This window comes from Acanthaster planci, linkage group LG04, assembly GCF_054643075.1.
Source record: "Acanthaster planci isolate LZ-2023a linkage group LG04, COTS_SCS, whole genome shotgun sequence".
NCBI classification, from domain to species: Eukaryota; Metazoa; Echinodermata; class Asteroidea; order Valvatida; family Acanthasteridae; genus Acanthaster; species Acanthaster planci.
In genome coordinates this window covers 2,851,353-2,866,642 of record NC_141780.1, presented here as the reverse complement: position 1 = coordinate 2,866,642, position 15,290 = coordinate 2,851,353, and the positions used below count along the sequence as shown (strand labels likewise).

The window sequence follows — 15,290 nt, the reverse complement described above, 5'->3', positions numbered from 1 at the left end:
ATAGGAGAAAAAAATTATATAAATGTATTACAGAGTAACAATTTATTTCTCGTGTTAAGTTGATGAAATTTATGTTTCAGTTTCAAATTCACTGAATTCCAAATTGTCCAAAAGCACCCTTCAACCCCCCCCAAAAATCCTTGGCAATCAGTGGATTGATCTTAGTTGGAAAGTACAGACCAGAAAGCAGGCAATTTTCGGGCAGCTTCTGTACTTTCCTGTGTACCTTCAATCAGAAAAAGCAGCAAATTTGTCAATTAACAAAAAAACGACCCCCGAAATGTTCATCGCTTTTGCTTCACTCCTAAGTGAAAAAGTTGAGTTCCAATGCAACACAGCATGGTGTGAATTTAAGCCAACCGCTATAACACACAAGCTAAACTGTTTATTTCAGCACCGCATATCCACCATTTTACAATACTGTATTGACAAGTGAATGTAATTCAAAGACAAATCTGCACAGCACAAAGATAACTCATGAAATAACTGATTAATCAACAACTTTGTCATGGACGCTGCCTGGTAAATGCATAAAGTTTACAAAATAATTTCAGGTTTGTGAAATGTCAGTTTAAAGGTCAAAAGTACTCAAACAGCATTCAAGTACTTTTCTCCATAAAATTTTTGTTTTACACAACTGGGTGAACATGAAATTTAAAGTTGTAAATAAATACTGTGCATTTACCATCAATATCCAGATTCTCCGGATTTGTTCACATCTAACCAGTTCAATATTTAGTAGTCAAGCACTGGAAAAGTGCTCGACTACAACAGTTAAAATTACATTTACAAGTAAAAAGTATAGTAACTCTTGTTTATGAGCTACTGAAAGACAGGTCACCCTTGACAGACATTTATCTTGGCGTCACGCTGTTTATATGTGCCCTTTTTGACGACAGTGAGGTGCGATGCCATTCGCCGAGCTCCCATAGAGCTCAGTTGCAGAATACCCCACCAACCAGCACGATCAACCTCATAGCCAGGTACAGGTCAAAGTGTCACACTCTTCTCAAGGGATTTTCACCTTGTACCCACGTAACTAGTCAAACCAGGGGTCGTTTTTTAGAGTGGCGGGGTATTCTGCAATTACTCCCCCATAGCAAAGTGCACATGGAAGCACGTCATCATGCTTTGGTTGACTGGATCCGAAAAATGTTTAAATCACCACTTTGAAACTTTGAATAAGAAATGCTAAATTGAGAATGCTAGTTCTTGAGGAAATTCCTTGCAGTTCAATACATTAAACTTAGGTATTAATTGAACTGGACCAATATTTCTCGTCACATCTCAAAATTTCCATCGCAGACTTTCTGTGGGAACTACAGACTGACCTCTAAGGCGCTTGTCTGCGTAGTATGATTGTTTGCGGAGACCTTTGCGTAGATTCGTCAGAGAGATTCCAAGCCCTGCACTCCTCTCAATGCGCAACACTACCACAGAGGCTCCAAACCTAGGCTGGAGCTGCAGGTTGCAAGACAAAACTTTCCCTGAGGCACACCATATAGCGAGAGTGAATCGAGTCTTGTGGTATTCAGATGTAAGTATGATCATCGCAAAAACAAAAGCTGACAATATCTTAACTTTCAAACTTAGTGGGTACATGGCGCCATAGTGTTTAGTCAGAATGATTTTGATCTTTCACCTGCACAGCAAACTGAAAGCACCATCACTTCAAACATCCACACTTCAAAACTCTATCCCATTTATGCACAGGCTGCTGAGGGCAGTACAGTACTTACACCTCTCATGATGCAAGTCTACAGAAGAAAACAGTATGCACGCTTTCACCACAAAAAAGCTATTACATGAACACAGCAGATAAATGGCCTAACCTCAACACTGAAAAAAAGTCTTGACATGTACAGTAAAATACCAAAATAGATACATACTGGATATATAAGTTTCTTGAAAATATAAACTTTCTTGAGGTAAAAAAATGGACGGATTTGCTGATTTCATTATTACAGGTAGTATACAGAGCATCGGCTTTAGAAGCCTTACACAGAGTATGCAAATATTCACAGCATGCAAAATAAATTAATCTCAAAATTGCGCACTTATGCGGACTTGCGTAAGCTGATAAAATAGAAAAGTAAATCTTTAAAACTTGATGAAGCTGAATGAAAAGAGAGATGCTTTTCGCTGCAGTAGCGATTATGCTTCAAAATGCTTCAGGCTTGGTGATAAAACTTTTTATTTGGATGAGACCTTCAAAATTAGCTTTCATATTCACCAAGGCAATACTTTCTTAATGGGAGGAAAACGATCAGGTCAAAAGAAAAGCCTGACTTCTAAAACTCTTACATGATGACCCTGAGACAGCCAGAAATCGATCCACTGTGTAAGGAACCATCACTATGACTCATTGACCCCTCCCCCTCTCCTTTATGGAACCCTTGCTACAGACACCTGAACGATGGTTCCCCAATTTCAGAACAATGCTAAAACAAGGGTGGGTGGGGGGTAGGCCAACAGGGGCCATGGCCCCCAACAAAATAAATCAATCAATAAATAGATCTTTAAAAAAGTGAGAGAAAGGCAAAAGTTTTTGTACATTCCATTTCTCCTCCTTCCCAAAGCTTACAAAACGCCCTAAAATGTCCATTCAACCCAAGCATGCCAAGAAAAATCATCAACAATTACATGAAAACATTGCCAAATTTTTGCCTCCCTCCCAATTTGGCTCTGGATCTGCCCCCTTTGCCCAAAATCAGAAGAGTCTCTCAGTAGATGGAAGCCAAGTCTTAGGCCACAAGAACGCCTTGGCTGTGGGGATCCTAGGTCTCAAGAACCCCCTGCAGCAGAGAAACTATTAAGATATTCAGGCAATTGTTGGAGGCAGGACTTCCCCCAAGGAACCTTTAGCTGTGATCAAACAGATCTCTGGCCTGAAGGCAAGATAGAAGGAGCTGAGCCTGGGGCAACAAAAAGCAATTCCAATGAAAACCTACACCACAATTAACACCGTCTCGATGACAGGAACAGACTGTCAACTGTCACCCCCCTGTTGTTATTTCACCAGTGATCTGGCTCTTTGCTGAAATGCAGACAGTCCGTCAAGTAGTGGTCTGTGTGTCACAAAAAGCCATCAAAATGAAATCACTGAAGATGTTACACCATGCCGCATACACTTCAAGAGTACCTTCTTGCAAATTAGTTTCAAAAGACACATTAACATTTTACATACACCTGCAGCAACTGAAAAGTCCAGGTAGGTCTGCTCTCAAAGATGCACAGAAAAAACAGTAACAACACTACAATAATGGTAACTTTATCTCTTTTTGGTCTGCATGGTGGTAAATCCCTGCATGATTCCTATTAATTTCAACTGATCTATTTGGCAAATTTTAAATGTAATTGTATCATTTTCGTCATATTTCTTTAAATATTTTTGTTTTCTTACCTGTATTGTATTTTGTCAGAGTTCAGCACTCCCACCTGTGACAGTGCACTGTTAATTTGTTCCTGAAAAAATAAACAGTGATATTGATTTCTCCGTTACACTTCTTCCATTCTTCATACATTAATCATGACCAATTGGCAAAACATGCATCAGATTTTCATCAAGTTAACTCGCTTGGTTGGTACAAGTTAGAACTGGCTGGTATGTATAAAGAGAGAAAGATAGTTCACTCACGTTGCTCAGGTCAAGCCCAGTGTCCAGTAGAACCTTCCGGATGTCATGTGAGGACATCATGCACGTTCTCTGCTCATCCACTGCAAAGCAGCCATAGAGAACCTTGGCTTGTTGACTAACGATGAACTGATCTACCATGGCAACAAGGTGACTGACAGCCTACGTGGGAACAACAGTAGTCATTATTAGTTGCTACTTGTTATCGTAGATGTGAAGTCACCCAGAGGTCAACGGCTAAGGGTGAAGATTGGGGGGCAGGGGATATATCAGTGATTGACAGGTTTTGGACAACTGGAGTGTCATCCCTTTTATGTATAGATTCAAAGAGGCAACCTTGTTTACTGGTTATCTTGTCAATGCCAAGCAACTGTCTCATATACTGATATACAGATCTTGATTGTGATCAAAATATGTGGTGACAGATGTCACAGAACCAGTGTACGATGATTACGGGAGACAAGGTCGACGAGTAGATTTAAGCTAAGTTAAGGTTCCTTTGTTCAATGTAGTTTCTGGGTCTGTCGCTGAAGACTTTGTTAACACATAACAACCTTTATGTTGCATTCGGCTTTGAACTATTAATTCCAAAGAGCGATTTCTGAACAAAAAGATGCTGTTGTGTAGCTTTCCTTTTGCACTTGAATGGTCAAACCATATAAATTCTTGAATATTCTGTGGAATACGATGGATAATCGTACATCACTGCAAAAGAAGTGCTCCCTGCTGGATTTTCTTCCCTTACCACTGTCCGTCTATGGCCACTGTAATCTCTGCTCAGAATGTGCAGGTTACAAGAATCCTGAACTTCATGCATCTTCTGATGTATCATCAAGGATAATGTGATTTCCTTCAATTAGAAAACAATGCAAATCTAGTCATCTTCTTTTCCAAAGGATGAATTCTCAGTCACTCTGTGCATGAGAATTTGAACATTTGAATCCAAATGAGGCCTCCACTGGTTTCCAGACTTCTATTCAGTGCCCAAACCATGCCTCTAAATATCCAAACTTAACTCTGAGAAGAAGGCAGAAAATTTGTGACGAGGTAACCAGTCTGTAACCAGTCATAAACTGCCATCATTTATAAACTGTGAATTAAACACCTCGAACAGTTCTGTATAAGATCGACAGGAGACCTCAGAGGTTCTGTATTTTTCTTAAAAGGTGAAATTTAAAGATCATATTACTATTATTTTTGGCCATGGAACACTCTAGTTGTTGGTTCCATGCCAACTCTGGGGTACTATTTCATCCTCTAGAACCCACCCCTTTGCCAAGGGTCTTGAGATATTGGATAACCCCATTCTCGAGTACTATCTCCTCTTCTAGTCCCCTGTGCCTATCGGTCCTTGAGCCATGGATCATCCCATCATTACTCTTTGCCATTCTCAAGTACTATCTCCCCAGTCCTCTATGCCTATACGTCCTTGAGCCACGGATCACCCCACTCTCTACTCTTTGCCACTTCTGGAGTACTATACTCTCTTCTAGTCCCCTGTGCCTATAGGTCCTTGAGCCACGGATCACCCCACTGTCTGCTCTTTGCCACACCTGGAGTACTATATTCTCTTCTAGTCCCCTGTGCCTATAGGTCCTTGAGCCACGGATCACCCCACTCTCTACTCTTTGCCACTTCTGGAGTACTATATCCTCTTCTAGTCCCGTGTGCCTATACGTCCTTGAGCCACGGATCATCCCATTGTCTGCTCTTTGCCAATTCTGGAGTACTATTTCCTCCTGTAGTCTCCTAGACCAACAGGTCTAGAACTTTTGAGGACTGATACCTGTAGACTGAGTAGCTTCAGGTTTGTGCTGTACGGGCAGGCCTTGATTAAAGCTAGCACTCCCTCGTCACCAATGGGGTTACCACCAAGCTGTCCAGAGAAATGGCAACGAAATAAAAAAGGAATAATTCTGAATTCTGTACTGCATAAACAATAAGATTGGCAAAAATGGTAGGTTACGTCTTGAAGTTCAGTTTAGAGTTAAACATCTTTTGCTTGTTTTGACCGTTTTCCAAGCAAACCTTTTTTCTTTTTTTTTTCAAAGGGAACTTAGATTTATAAGCTGGACTTACGAGTAGGGCTTCAAGGGACGTGTTCTTCTTCAACCCGAGGGCAAGCTTTTTGGCTCCAGGAGTACTGATGTGGTTTGAACTGTAAGATAAACAATGGGAAATAAAGTTCAGATAATAAAGGTCTAGGATGATTTTTTTTTTACATTAAGCTAGCCTTTGCCACTGCACAAGCTACCTACAAGAGAAGTCCTCAACACTGACTTGGAGGGGGGAGGTTTGTGCATGTACTAAGTGTTTCGATATTTCTAAAAACAGAATTTCCTTTGGCTGTGTCCAAAATGGGCTTCCAGAGCTATGGCTATGTCTACTGTCAGCACATTTCTGTGTATTTCCAATGGAGCAAAGGCCTAGACCTAGCTCTAGACAACAGACGCAGATGCAGCCTTTGTCTTACCTCATGTCTAGAATCCTGAGTCCAGTATTGACCTTCAATGCTTGTAGGAATGCTGTGCAGCCTGGTAAAGTGACACCATTCTGGGACAGATCCAGAACCTCCAGGGTTGTATTTACCTGAAAAAAAGACCGAATTTTTTTAAAAAGGGCAAAATGAGAGGAAAAAAGACACATGAGAGAACTTTGAAGCTGGGTTAAACTTTACCTTCACTAATGATGTCCACCAAACTTGTACTATATTTTTTTCAACAAGGGAAGTTTATGAACCCACTCACATTTCACTCGGAATCAACTAGATAGAACATGAAAACATCTCTTTTCTTTTGCTAATCAAATACAAGATTGGATCATACCCTCAGTGCATTGGCAATGGCTATGACTCCTTTTCCTCGTATTCCGTTCCACTTCAAGTCCAGATAAATCAGACCATCATTAGATGCCTGAAGTGTCAAAAACAAGTAAAAATACATGTATTTCCCCGTTTCTCCCATATACCTTGTATAAATAAATCTGAGTAAAGACCGACATAAACCAAGAGCGCAAGACAATGTTGGAGTCATTCAGTAGCATTTACCTGACAGTAGGAACATTTACTAATTTTGGTTTGTATGACTAAGGTCAGACATTAACCCAAACTCCCAAAAAGTGCGCAAAATCATATTAATTAAAATGGGAGGATTCAGGACCGTCAGGGCTATCAGTACAGACCAAAGAAACAGTGAATAAACACTCTGTTTTGGGAGAAAAATATAGCACACTGACACACTATCCAATTTGAAAATGATATGGTTTGGCAACTGATCAGTGTTTTCGGAACATAACATATCAGAACAGTTTTTGTGTAAGAACAATGATTCCAATTAAAACAACCTTACCTGTATGTAATTAAACTGAAAGTTTTAAAAATCTATTAATCACATTAATGGCAAACAATGCAAGCATTGTATAACATTCAAAAATATATAAACAATTGCAACTTTAAATTCAAGACCTGACAACTAAGAAGAGATTCAGACTCCTCAAATCGAGAATAGAAAAGTATATTGACAGTATCTGCTCACTGCTTGCAGTAACTGAAAGGTTTGATTTGAGACTGGTTCATTCAATACTCAAACACAGCAGTTGGCAAACAGGCCAGATTGAATGTCAACATGTAAGTTAAAATCAGAGAAAAAAGATAGGAAGCTCTGTACAAATTTGCCTTTGGTAATCAGTAACCTGAGTCAAGTCTGCCCATGAGATAACCACAAGCTATCTTTGACAGCCTGAAGTGGAATGTAAACACAGGTATCGGGGCGCTGCTAACAAGCTGTACACACAGAAAATGCCCATGGATTACCCATCACCACGTTTCTGTCAAATTATTATAATCACTGGTATTTTTGCTGCAAACAAGACGGGCTTTTTAAAACAACATTTTGATTAATAAAAGAAAAATACAGAAAATGCGGTGTAAAAGGATGTCCATAAGATTTTGACACAAGGCTGATTTTCGTTAAATTTGTGTCTTTAACTTTTTTCTAGTCTTCGCAGAATCAGTATTCAAGGCCTACACTGCCAAAAAGATAGATATGTGTCCTCATTCTCACAAAAAACTACTCCATCATGTAACACTGATTGACTGATGACAAGAAATTGTTGGCTAATGATGCCGAAGGAGTGCCTTGGGTTGCAACAATCAAATGATAAAACATTTAAATATATCAAATTCCCCTTCACCACAATCACTGTCATTCAATGTTTACTTGGAGAGATTGGCGAATATGGTTATCGTCAGTTTACAGATGAACAAATCTGGACAGTTTGTTTAAGAAAAAGTCTCTGATTATCCCCCCCCCGACTCAAAATCTAAATGTATATGCCATCACTCCTGCCTAAAGGCGCAAATGTTCAACCAACTCAATCGCTGAGCTTGCTAGTGTTGGCAGATGGCTTTAAATCTAAATACAGCTGAAACGACAGAGTCGCACCACACACACTTGACAAATCCATCTAAAACTCGATGAATCCCGGCCACGACTCTGTCTTTCACTAATGTTCTATATTCCGACGGACAATGATCAAGACAATAACTGTAGCAAGCTAGATATAACTAGCTCAGAGAGAACAGGAACCCTACTCCACCTCACTAAAAGCTGATCTGTTAAACCTAATAACGAGAAGAGAACTCACCAAAGCTGAGGCTAAGTGTACGCCAGCAAGCTCCCCCATGTCGTTGTGGCTGAGGTCGATTTGGGTCAATGTACTATTGTTCTTCAACCCCTCAGACAGGCGAAGCGCATCTCGGTCTGACAGATGATTGCCTGAAGAAAAGAGAGTTTTCAGAGCACAGCTGAAAGTAGTTCTTCAAGCAGACTCAATCGGCATTTGCGTACAAGATGACGGACCATCAGAGGACAGTTGCGTATGTTGCCAATCACACTAATGGAAGAAGCGTTGCTTTAACAGTGACAGAGTCTATTTTCCAACCATGGTAGTACAGTTAATATTTTCACAAGTTGACTTCTTAAATTTGCACACAACATCACCGTATAGTGGAGTAGACCTTGTTCCAGTTCAGCTTCTCATCTGATATTTTTGGTTCTGCATGATGTGTCATGTCTTTTCTAAGGGTTTCCTTTACGCATCCGTCATAATTTTAGTAATTTTCTCAAAAGACTTCCAGGACATCTCTAATTTTTCAACCTTACTGCTGAGACCTTTTTGGAGGATTCATATTTCTTAACTTGTGTTAAGATTGTGAAAATCTCTGAGGGTTTCCAGGACATTGATGGAATTTCCTCAAACGACGATTAGAATTCTCTTGATTCCAAAGAAGGAAGAATATCCAACATACAGCGAAACATGTCCACGAGTGTCCGTGTGAGTCATCATTGCATTCTCAGCCGATACTCACCACTGAGAGACAGGATCTTGAGAGTGTAGTTGGTCTCCAGCATCGAAGCAAACCCGGAGGCTCCCTTGGAGCGGATCTGGTTTTCAGAGACGTCCTGTTGGGTAAACGAAACACTCCCTTAGGTTTGGATATTCCACAAGAAATAAAGAACCCATTGGGAGTACAGTGTTCATGTGTGTGAAATGTTTTAAGAACAAGTGATAATGCACGCCCTTTTAAAATGGTATTTTGTCAAAATCTTGAATGAGAACAATCAAAAGCCAAGTCATCTCCTTCTCACAGTACTTGACTCCCTTAAATTGAATCTTAATTCTGTACTTATCAGTTCTGCTGATGAATGAATGGAACAAAATACGTAGAGGAAGATGACAAAATATCCACTCAGAATGAATGGAAAAATCAAGTTTACAGTGGTTTGTTGAAAGTCCACGGTAAAGTTACTCATTCATGATGAATAACTATATCTATTAAGACTCTCACATTTTGAGAAGTTGCTGCAAGTGCATAGTGCATTGCCCATTTTATTAAAAACAAGTGTTGGGATTTCTTGACTTCATATCAGTTCCTATTTCGCAGACAGTGGTGATGAAGTTGAACTCACGAAAACTCTGACATTCTGCCACCCTGAAAGACATCTGGTTACCAGTGACCTACCAGTTTAGTGATGTAACAGTTATCTCGCATCATGTAAGCAATGATTGCCCCGCCGTCCCCTTCTAAGTGGTTGTCACTCAAATCCAGTGTTTCAGTGCAAGTATTGCTCTGTGTCAACGGTTACAAAGAAAAGGGCCAGACAGCAGAGAACCTAGGCTCATTAGTTTAATTTATTTAAATTTCACACTACAAAAACCCTATTCATAATTTACTTTCACGCAAATCAAAATCCGTGATCCAGATTGATCGATTCATGGCAACGCACTGCACCATACACCCACATATCACAATCCATATTACGTTATTCTCAGCAAAAGGATATCGCATCTTTGTGTGAAACAATTCAGAGCTATACAATCCACTATACATTCAATAGCCTTGCTTGTATCTCAGGTCTGCTTGACAATAAAATTTAATGTCCCACTCATGCTAATGGAACACAGAATAACGTATCAATGCCGGTGTGTCCCATTTATCACTGTGTCTTTGGCCCTGTGGTATGTGGACAACAGATGCAAACATAGGTCCACACTCTACTGGTGCCCGTGGGATTACTCATGCTTCCTTAGAGAGTTTGCTGTTCTTACAGGCCAGCATAACAGAGTGCTTCCTTAGGCAAGCTTCTCAGCAACAGTAGCTAATCAATGTCACTTGACGGCAGACCTAAAGAGGGACTCACGGTTTGTCTTGATTTGACCTTGCGCCCCCAACTATAGACTGCACTTTAACTCCAAAGCACACTTTGTACAGTCTTTAACAGACTTACGGGCTTACATCAAAAATCATCAAACGTTTCCAAGAGACTTTTTTTGTTTCCTTTCGAAGATCTATGCGCACATTCAGTTTGTCTTCCTACCCTGAACGCCTTGGCCAGTGGGATAAGTGCCTGCATGCCGATGTAGCGATGTCTCATGATGAAAGTGGTTTCATGAAGGTGCCTAACTACGTAAGATGCTGGGTCCACACCTAGACAGAACAACAAACAGACAAAACCATCCCAGATGAATGGCAGTTTAGAAAGAGAACACAACATGGGAGCAGTGTACCACACTCCCTCCGTGTTAACAACACTTCACTGCTGGCGGACATATCCCTCCTGTGGATTTACTCCAAAATCTCTAAAATTAACACGTTCCCCCCCTAAATCCTTAAACTCTGTGTAAATTAAGTGTCTCTGCGGTCAAGAACCAATTGTCAGATGAGTTTTAGGGTCAAGGATTATGGCAACATTTACAGAGAAAACAATCAAACAAGCCTTCATACCTTCTTGTTTACATTCTGCCAAGTAGATATTCTTGCCTCCTGAATCATAAATCATCTCCGTATCTACATGAAAGGATAAGAAACCAATTTAGTACAAATGGAAAAGTACCCCACACTGTACAGGTACACTGTCACACCTGAGTATTAAACACACTGCCTAACTATTGAAGTCACAGAAGTATTCCAAACTATGCAATTTGATAATTGTAGTAACTATAATAAACAAACAGTCAATGGAAATGCAGAAACACAACATTTGAATATATTACTTCAAGCACCGTACTGACTCTCCTGTTTCTCAAGATGAGTTGTTTTGGGAAAAAGATTAACCAGACACAAGGTATTTCATTCACTTAACATACCAATAATTAGTGTCTCCTGATGTTTAATCAAAATAAATTCAGAAACGGTGGTGCATTTTCCTTGACTGTTGATGTACCTAACCTCAGAAAGTTGCGTCTGCTTTTCTTGATACTACTATGGTAGGGTCTAATAGCTATTGCCTTGATCATTCCTAAAACAGCCTGCAAACTGATGGGATGTGTTTGGAGAACGGAACATACCATACTGGGTGAAAGTGTTAAAATAGTTCTCCACATCTTGCACCAGATTATCAACCAAGCCCAAAGATTTTCGCTCTGCCATCATAAATGCTGGTGATATTTCAAATTTTGATAAACTAGCACTTCTGACAACAAAATGCAGTACAGGAGCGTGTTCCTATCATGCACAAGTTTATTGAGAAATTAATAATAATAATGAATTATTTAAAAAAAAGCTTTCCATGTCAATGACATCTCAAAGCGCTGTACAGTAAAATGCAAAAATTAAATTAAAATTACAAGGTGGAGCAGGTGTTTCAGAAAATGAATTTTCCCTTAAATGAATTGTTTCTATTGAGTGGACAGGAAATAAAAACTCCTGGTGATGGGGGAAAAAACGACCAACAGGTGGATAACAAACAAAATTGTTGGCCAGAATTCATTCAAAGGGGAGGGGTCCGAGGTATGATGGCAGAATGGTAAATTAAACCAGCAATCTGTCAATGGTGTAGGAAATGTACAGTGCACTCCCTTCTCATAATTGGCCATAAACACGTATGAATCACCTTATTCCGATTAATTTTACAGTGAAAGAAAACAGGTGCAAAACTCATTGGCAACTGATATCCACAGCAGTTGAATGACAAAGTGCATTTCCGTGGTCTTCAATTTTTCCCGTGCCACTGTTGCTTAGGCATAGTTAAACAGAAAACTTAAAAGATATCAGCTTCTTTCTTCGGAGAGAAGTTTCAAACATAAACTTTAGTCCAAGCTGTTACACTGAAAACATCATCCACAAAACTCCAAGGCAGTTGTATTTCTTCCCCTAAAATTGAGCCTTGTAAGACCAAGAAGTGAATGGATTTACTGGATCATGCATAACTTCTGACATTTTTGAGTACAGATGAAATAGAATGGAACAAACTTAACTTCATGCGACCAACTAGCAAAGCTTATCTTTGAAAACCCTGATCATAATTTTTGTAGCATTGAAAACTTGCAGCAACAAGTATTAGAGATTTCTAACTAGACCATTAACACCCAAAATTATTCAAGTACAGTTTTTCCGGACTCCAAGGGTTGAATCTGGCCTGGTGAAATTGTATAATGTACTTTAGAAAGTTGGGATTGTAAACAGTACATGATCCCGGATGCAAGGGTCATGCTAAAGTTTCCTGGTAAAATAATGGGCCGCACTGGGGTCGTTTTAAAATAAATAGCCTTGTGCACAGGATCAGATGGGTCATTCATCACCCAGAAGCTACGAGATGTGATTTTTGTGTCACACTATGTCACTGACAGGCAATGTCAAAAGGGGTCTAAACAATCTGTAGAGTTGTCAATTACAGTATTAATAGAAATGCAAATAGATACATGTTGGTGTAGACTAAGGATATGGCAAAAGAAAAGAACAGTGTGATAAAATGCATTCATTACTACTGAAAACCACACATATCAAGTTGGCATAAAGGTGACTGAGCCAAAATGATAGAGACAATGCATCAAATCTTGAATAAAAATTTGTCCATGCCAATTTTTAAAGCCTGCCCACAACATACAAAACCAAAAAGAGAAATGAAATTCAAGAAACATTAGAGTTTGGAGAATCCAACCTTCTCCAATCTCTGTTTATTCATAAAAGTAAAAACAAACTTGTATCGTTGCTGTGGGAAAAAAACCAACAAAGCTGACTACTCACCAGGACCAAATTCTTCTTCTAGGTCCGTGTCATACTCCGCATCGTCCACGGGGGGTCCTTCTATCAGCCTCCTGATTGGATCGTCTGATCGCAAGCCCTCAGACTCGGGTAGTTCCTTGTCTAAGTCCTCATCCAATGGCTGGTCATCTAACATAGGAAGAAGTGATTTGATTTAAAGAGACTGCTCATCATTGGCTCGCTATACAAGAACAGATACAGCGAAACTATAAGCTCCATCTTGCTGATGCACAACTTTATCAATTGTCTCCCACATCTCCCTGTGCTGCTCCACCCCATCTGTTTTGGTCCCAGTGAGATCATCTCATTCCTTGGGACTGGGATGTTGGCTCTCTGTGTTAAACGAATCTCTAAGCTGGAAACTCATGGCATAATTTAAAACTGACGTAAAGGTACAACAAGTACAGAGATTTACATCCATGGGCCACTTTTCACTTGCTATCTAAATGCATTCACTAATTACATAGTTAATTGGAACATCAGCACATCACTTTGAAATTTATTTTCATATCCACAAAGTACGACTGGGAAAACAAAATGATAAGTAAATAAAATGATAACTCAAACCAAGAAACTATGGGGAATCAACAAAACATGGTTTTGAGGATTTTGTGAAATTTAAAATTGCAAAATATCCATCTGCACATTTACGTGAGAGATGTATCGCCTTAAACCCGGTTTGAGTACCCTCCCTTAAGGTTAACCTTTTTGATGATAAAACTTACTTTGAACAGTTCATTTATGTTTACCTGTTGGGGTTTGCGCTGACGAGACTGACAACTCATTCTCACTTAACTCAGGAGTTTCATCATAACCACCAGCGGCCATAGAATCATCATCAGGCAGCTCGGTCACCGACCAGGCTGGAGTAGGCTTGGGCTTCCTATCCTTGGACCCCCTCCTGTTTCCGCCACTATGGCTCCGCCTCCTCTGCAACCCTCCGGCCTTTGATGTCGATGCTCGGGGACTTCGGGACGAAGTTGGCCGCACACTTTGCCGGCTGTCCGGGGCCATTTCCTGCCGAGAGCGGCTGAAATTCGAACTTGTCTTTGGTCGGGCTGAGGGCATTTTGGGTGTCATGCTCACACGGCGGGGTGATTTTGCCGGCGATGGCAAAGACTCGAACCTCCCTGAGGAGTCCATTGGGATGTCCAAGCCGAGGTCCTCAGCCGTGATTAGAATCGTCGGCAGTTCGTCCTCCAAAGAGTTAATTGATTCGTGCTGGGTGGAGCAGGAAGGGGCAGAATTAGGTGCTGTCTTTTGCGTCTTCTTGGAATTACTTGGTTGATATCCCTGACCTGCTGATCCAGGTGTGTGATAACGCATGGTAGGCCTATGTCCTTTGGTCTGTTTTTGCTATTTAAAACAAATGAAAATATGAGAGTATCAAAACTTGCTGCTCAATCAAAAAAAAAATAAATAAAAGTAGCACAAATCATTGACTACAGGTGTTAATAAAAATCTGTGTTTGAGAAACTGAGCAACAAATCCATAACAATAACATAACAATTAAGCTGAAAAAAAATTCAGGGTAGGGCCTAGGCTTCTTTTTTCTGGAGCAACAATAGGTTTTATTATGCTGTATGAAATGACGAACAAATTAAGCACATCCAATACAACCCCTACCTGCATATCATATCCTCCACCACACCTGTGGATTTTAGCCGTGGCTGGCGCCGATGCCATAATCAGATCACGAGAAGTGTGTCCCGGATCGCGGACTTTGCACGATCGAGTCAACCCAATTAATCAGCGACTGGACATCGCGGGTATTCCTCTCGTGCGCGGCATCGCGCGTGCACGCGGTCCCAACAACCACGGATGTGGGCAATTTCCAAATCTAATATCTTAGATAACTGGAGCCGCAAATTATGCCTAAACTGTGGCAAACGTGATTACAGTCTAACTCTATTCAATCCATCGCGGCTTCATGGTAAAATAACGGCAACACCACCAACAAATTCAGTGTCATATTACTTTCAACAGAACTTCACTTCGGGGAACCGTTGCCAGGAACGCGACCACTTGTCGCATGCATGCACTTTAGTTAAAAGTGTGCAGAAGAAACAGCGCCCTCCTGCGACGTACATGTACGTCTTGAAGCCCATTGGA

At 40.4% G+C, this 15,290-nt stretch overlaps 1 protein-coding gene across 1 annotated transcript; it reads right to left on the bottom strand.

The window, feature by feature from the left end:
- Positions 1-23: 23 nt before the first annotated feature.
- Positions 24-15,187, bottom strand: LOC110983676 (uncharacterized). The gene is made up of 16 exons (XM_022243115.2): positions 14,805-15,187; positions 13,928-14,534; positions 13,161-13,307; positions 10,920-10,982; positions 10,513-10,622; positions 9,657-9,764; positions 9,003-9,096; positions 8,279-8,409; positions 6,460-6,546; positions 6,108-6,223; positions 5,714-5,792; positions 5,421-5,510; positions 4,380-4,484; positions 3,638-3,796; positions 3,404-3,465; positions 24-3,068 (listed from the first exon to the last, which is right to left on the bottom strand). The coding sequence occupies exons 1-16, from the start codon at positions 14,862-14,864 to the stop codon at positions 3,011-3,013; spliced, it is 2,076 nt and encodes a 691-aa protein (XP_022098807.2). The 5' UTR covers positions 14,865-15,187; the 3' UTR covers positions 24-3,010.
- Positions 15,188-15,290: the final 103 nt, after the last annotated feature.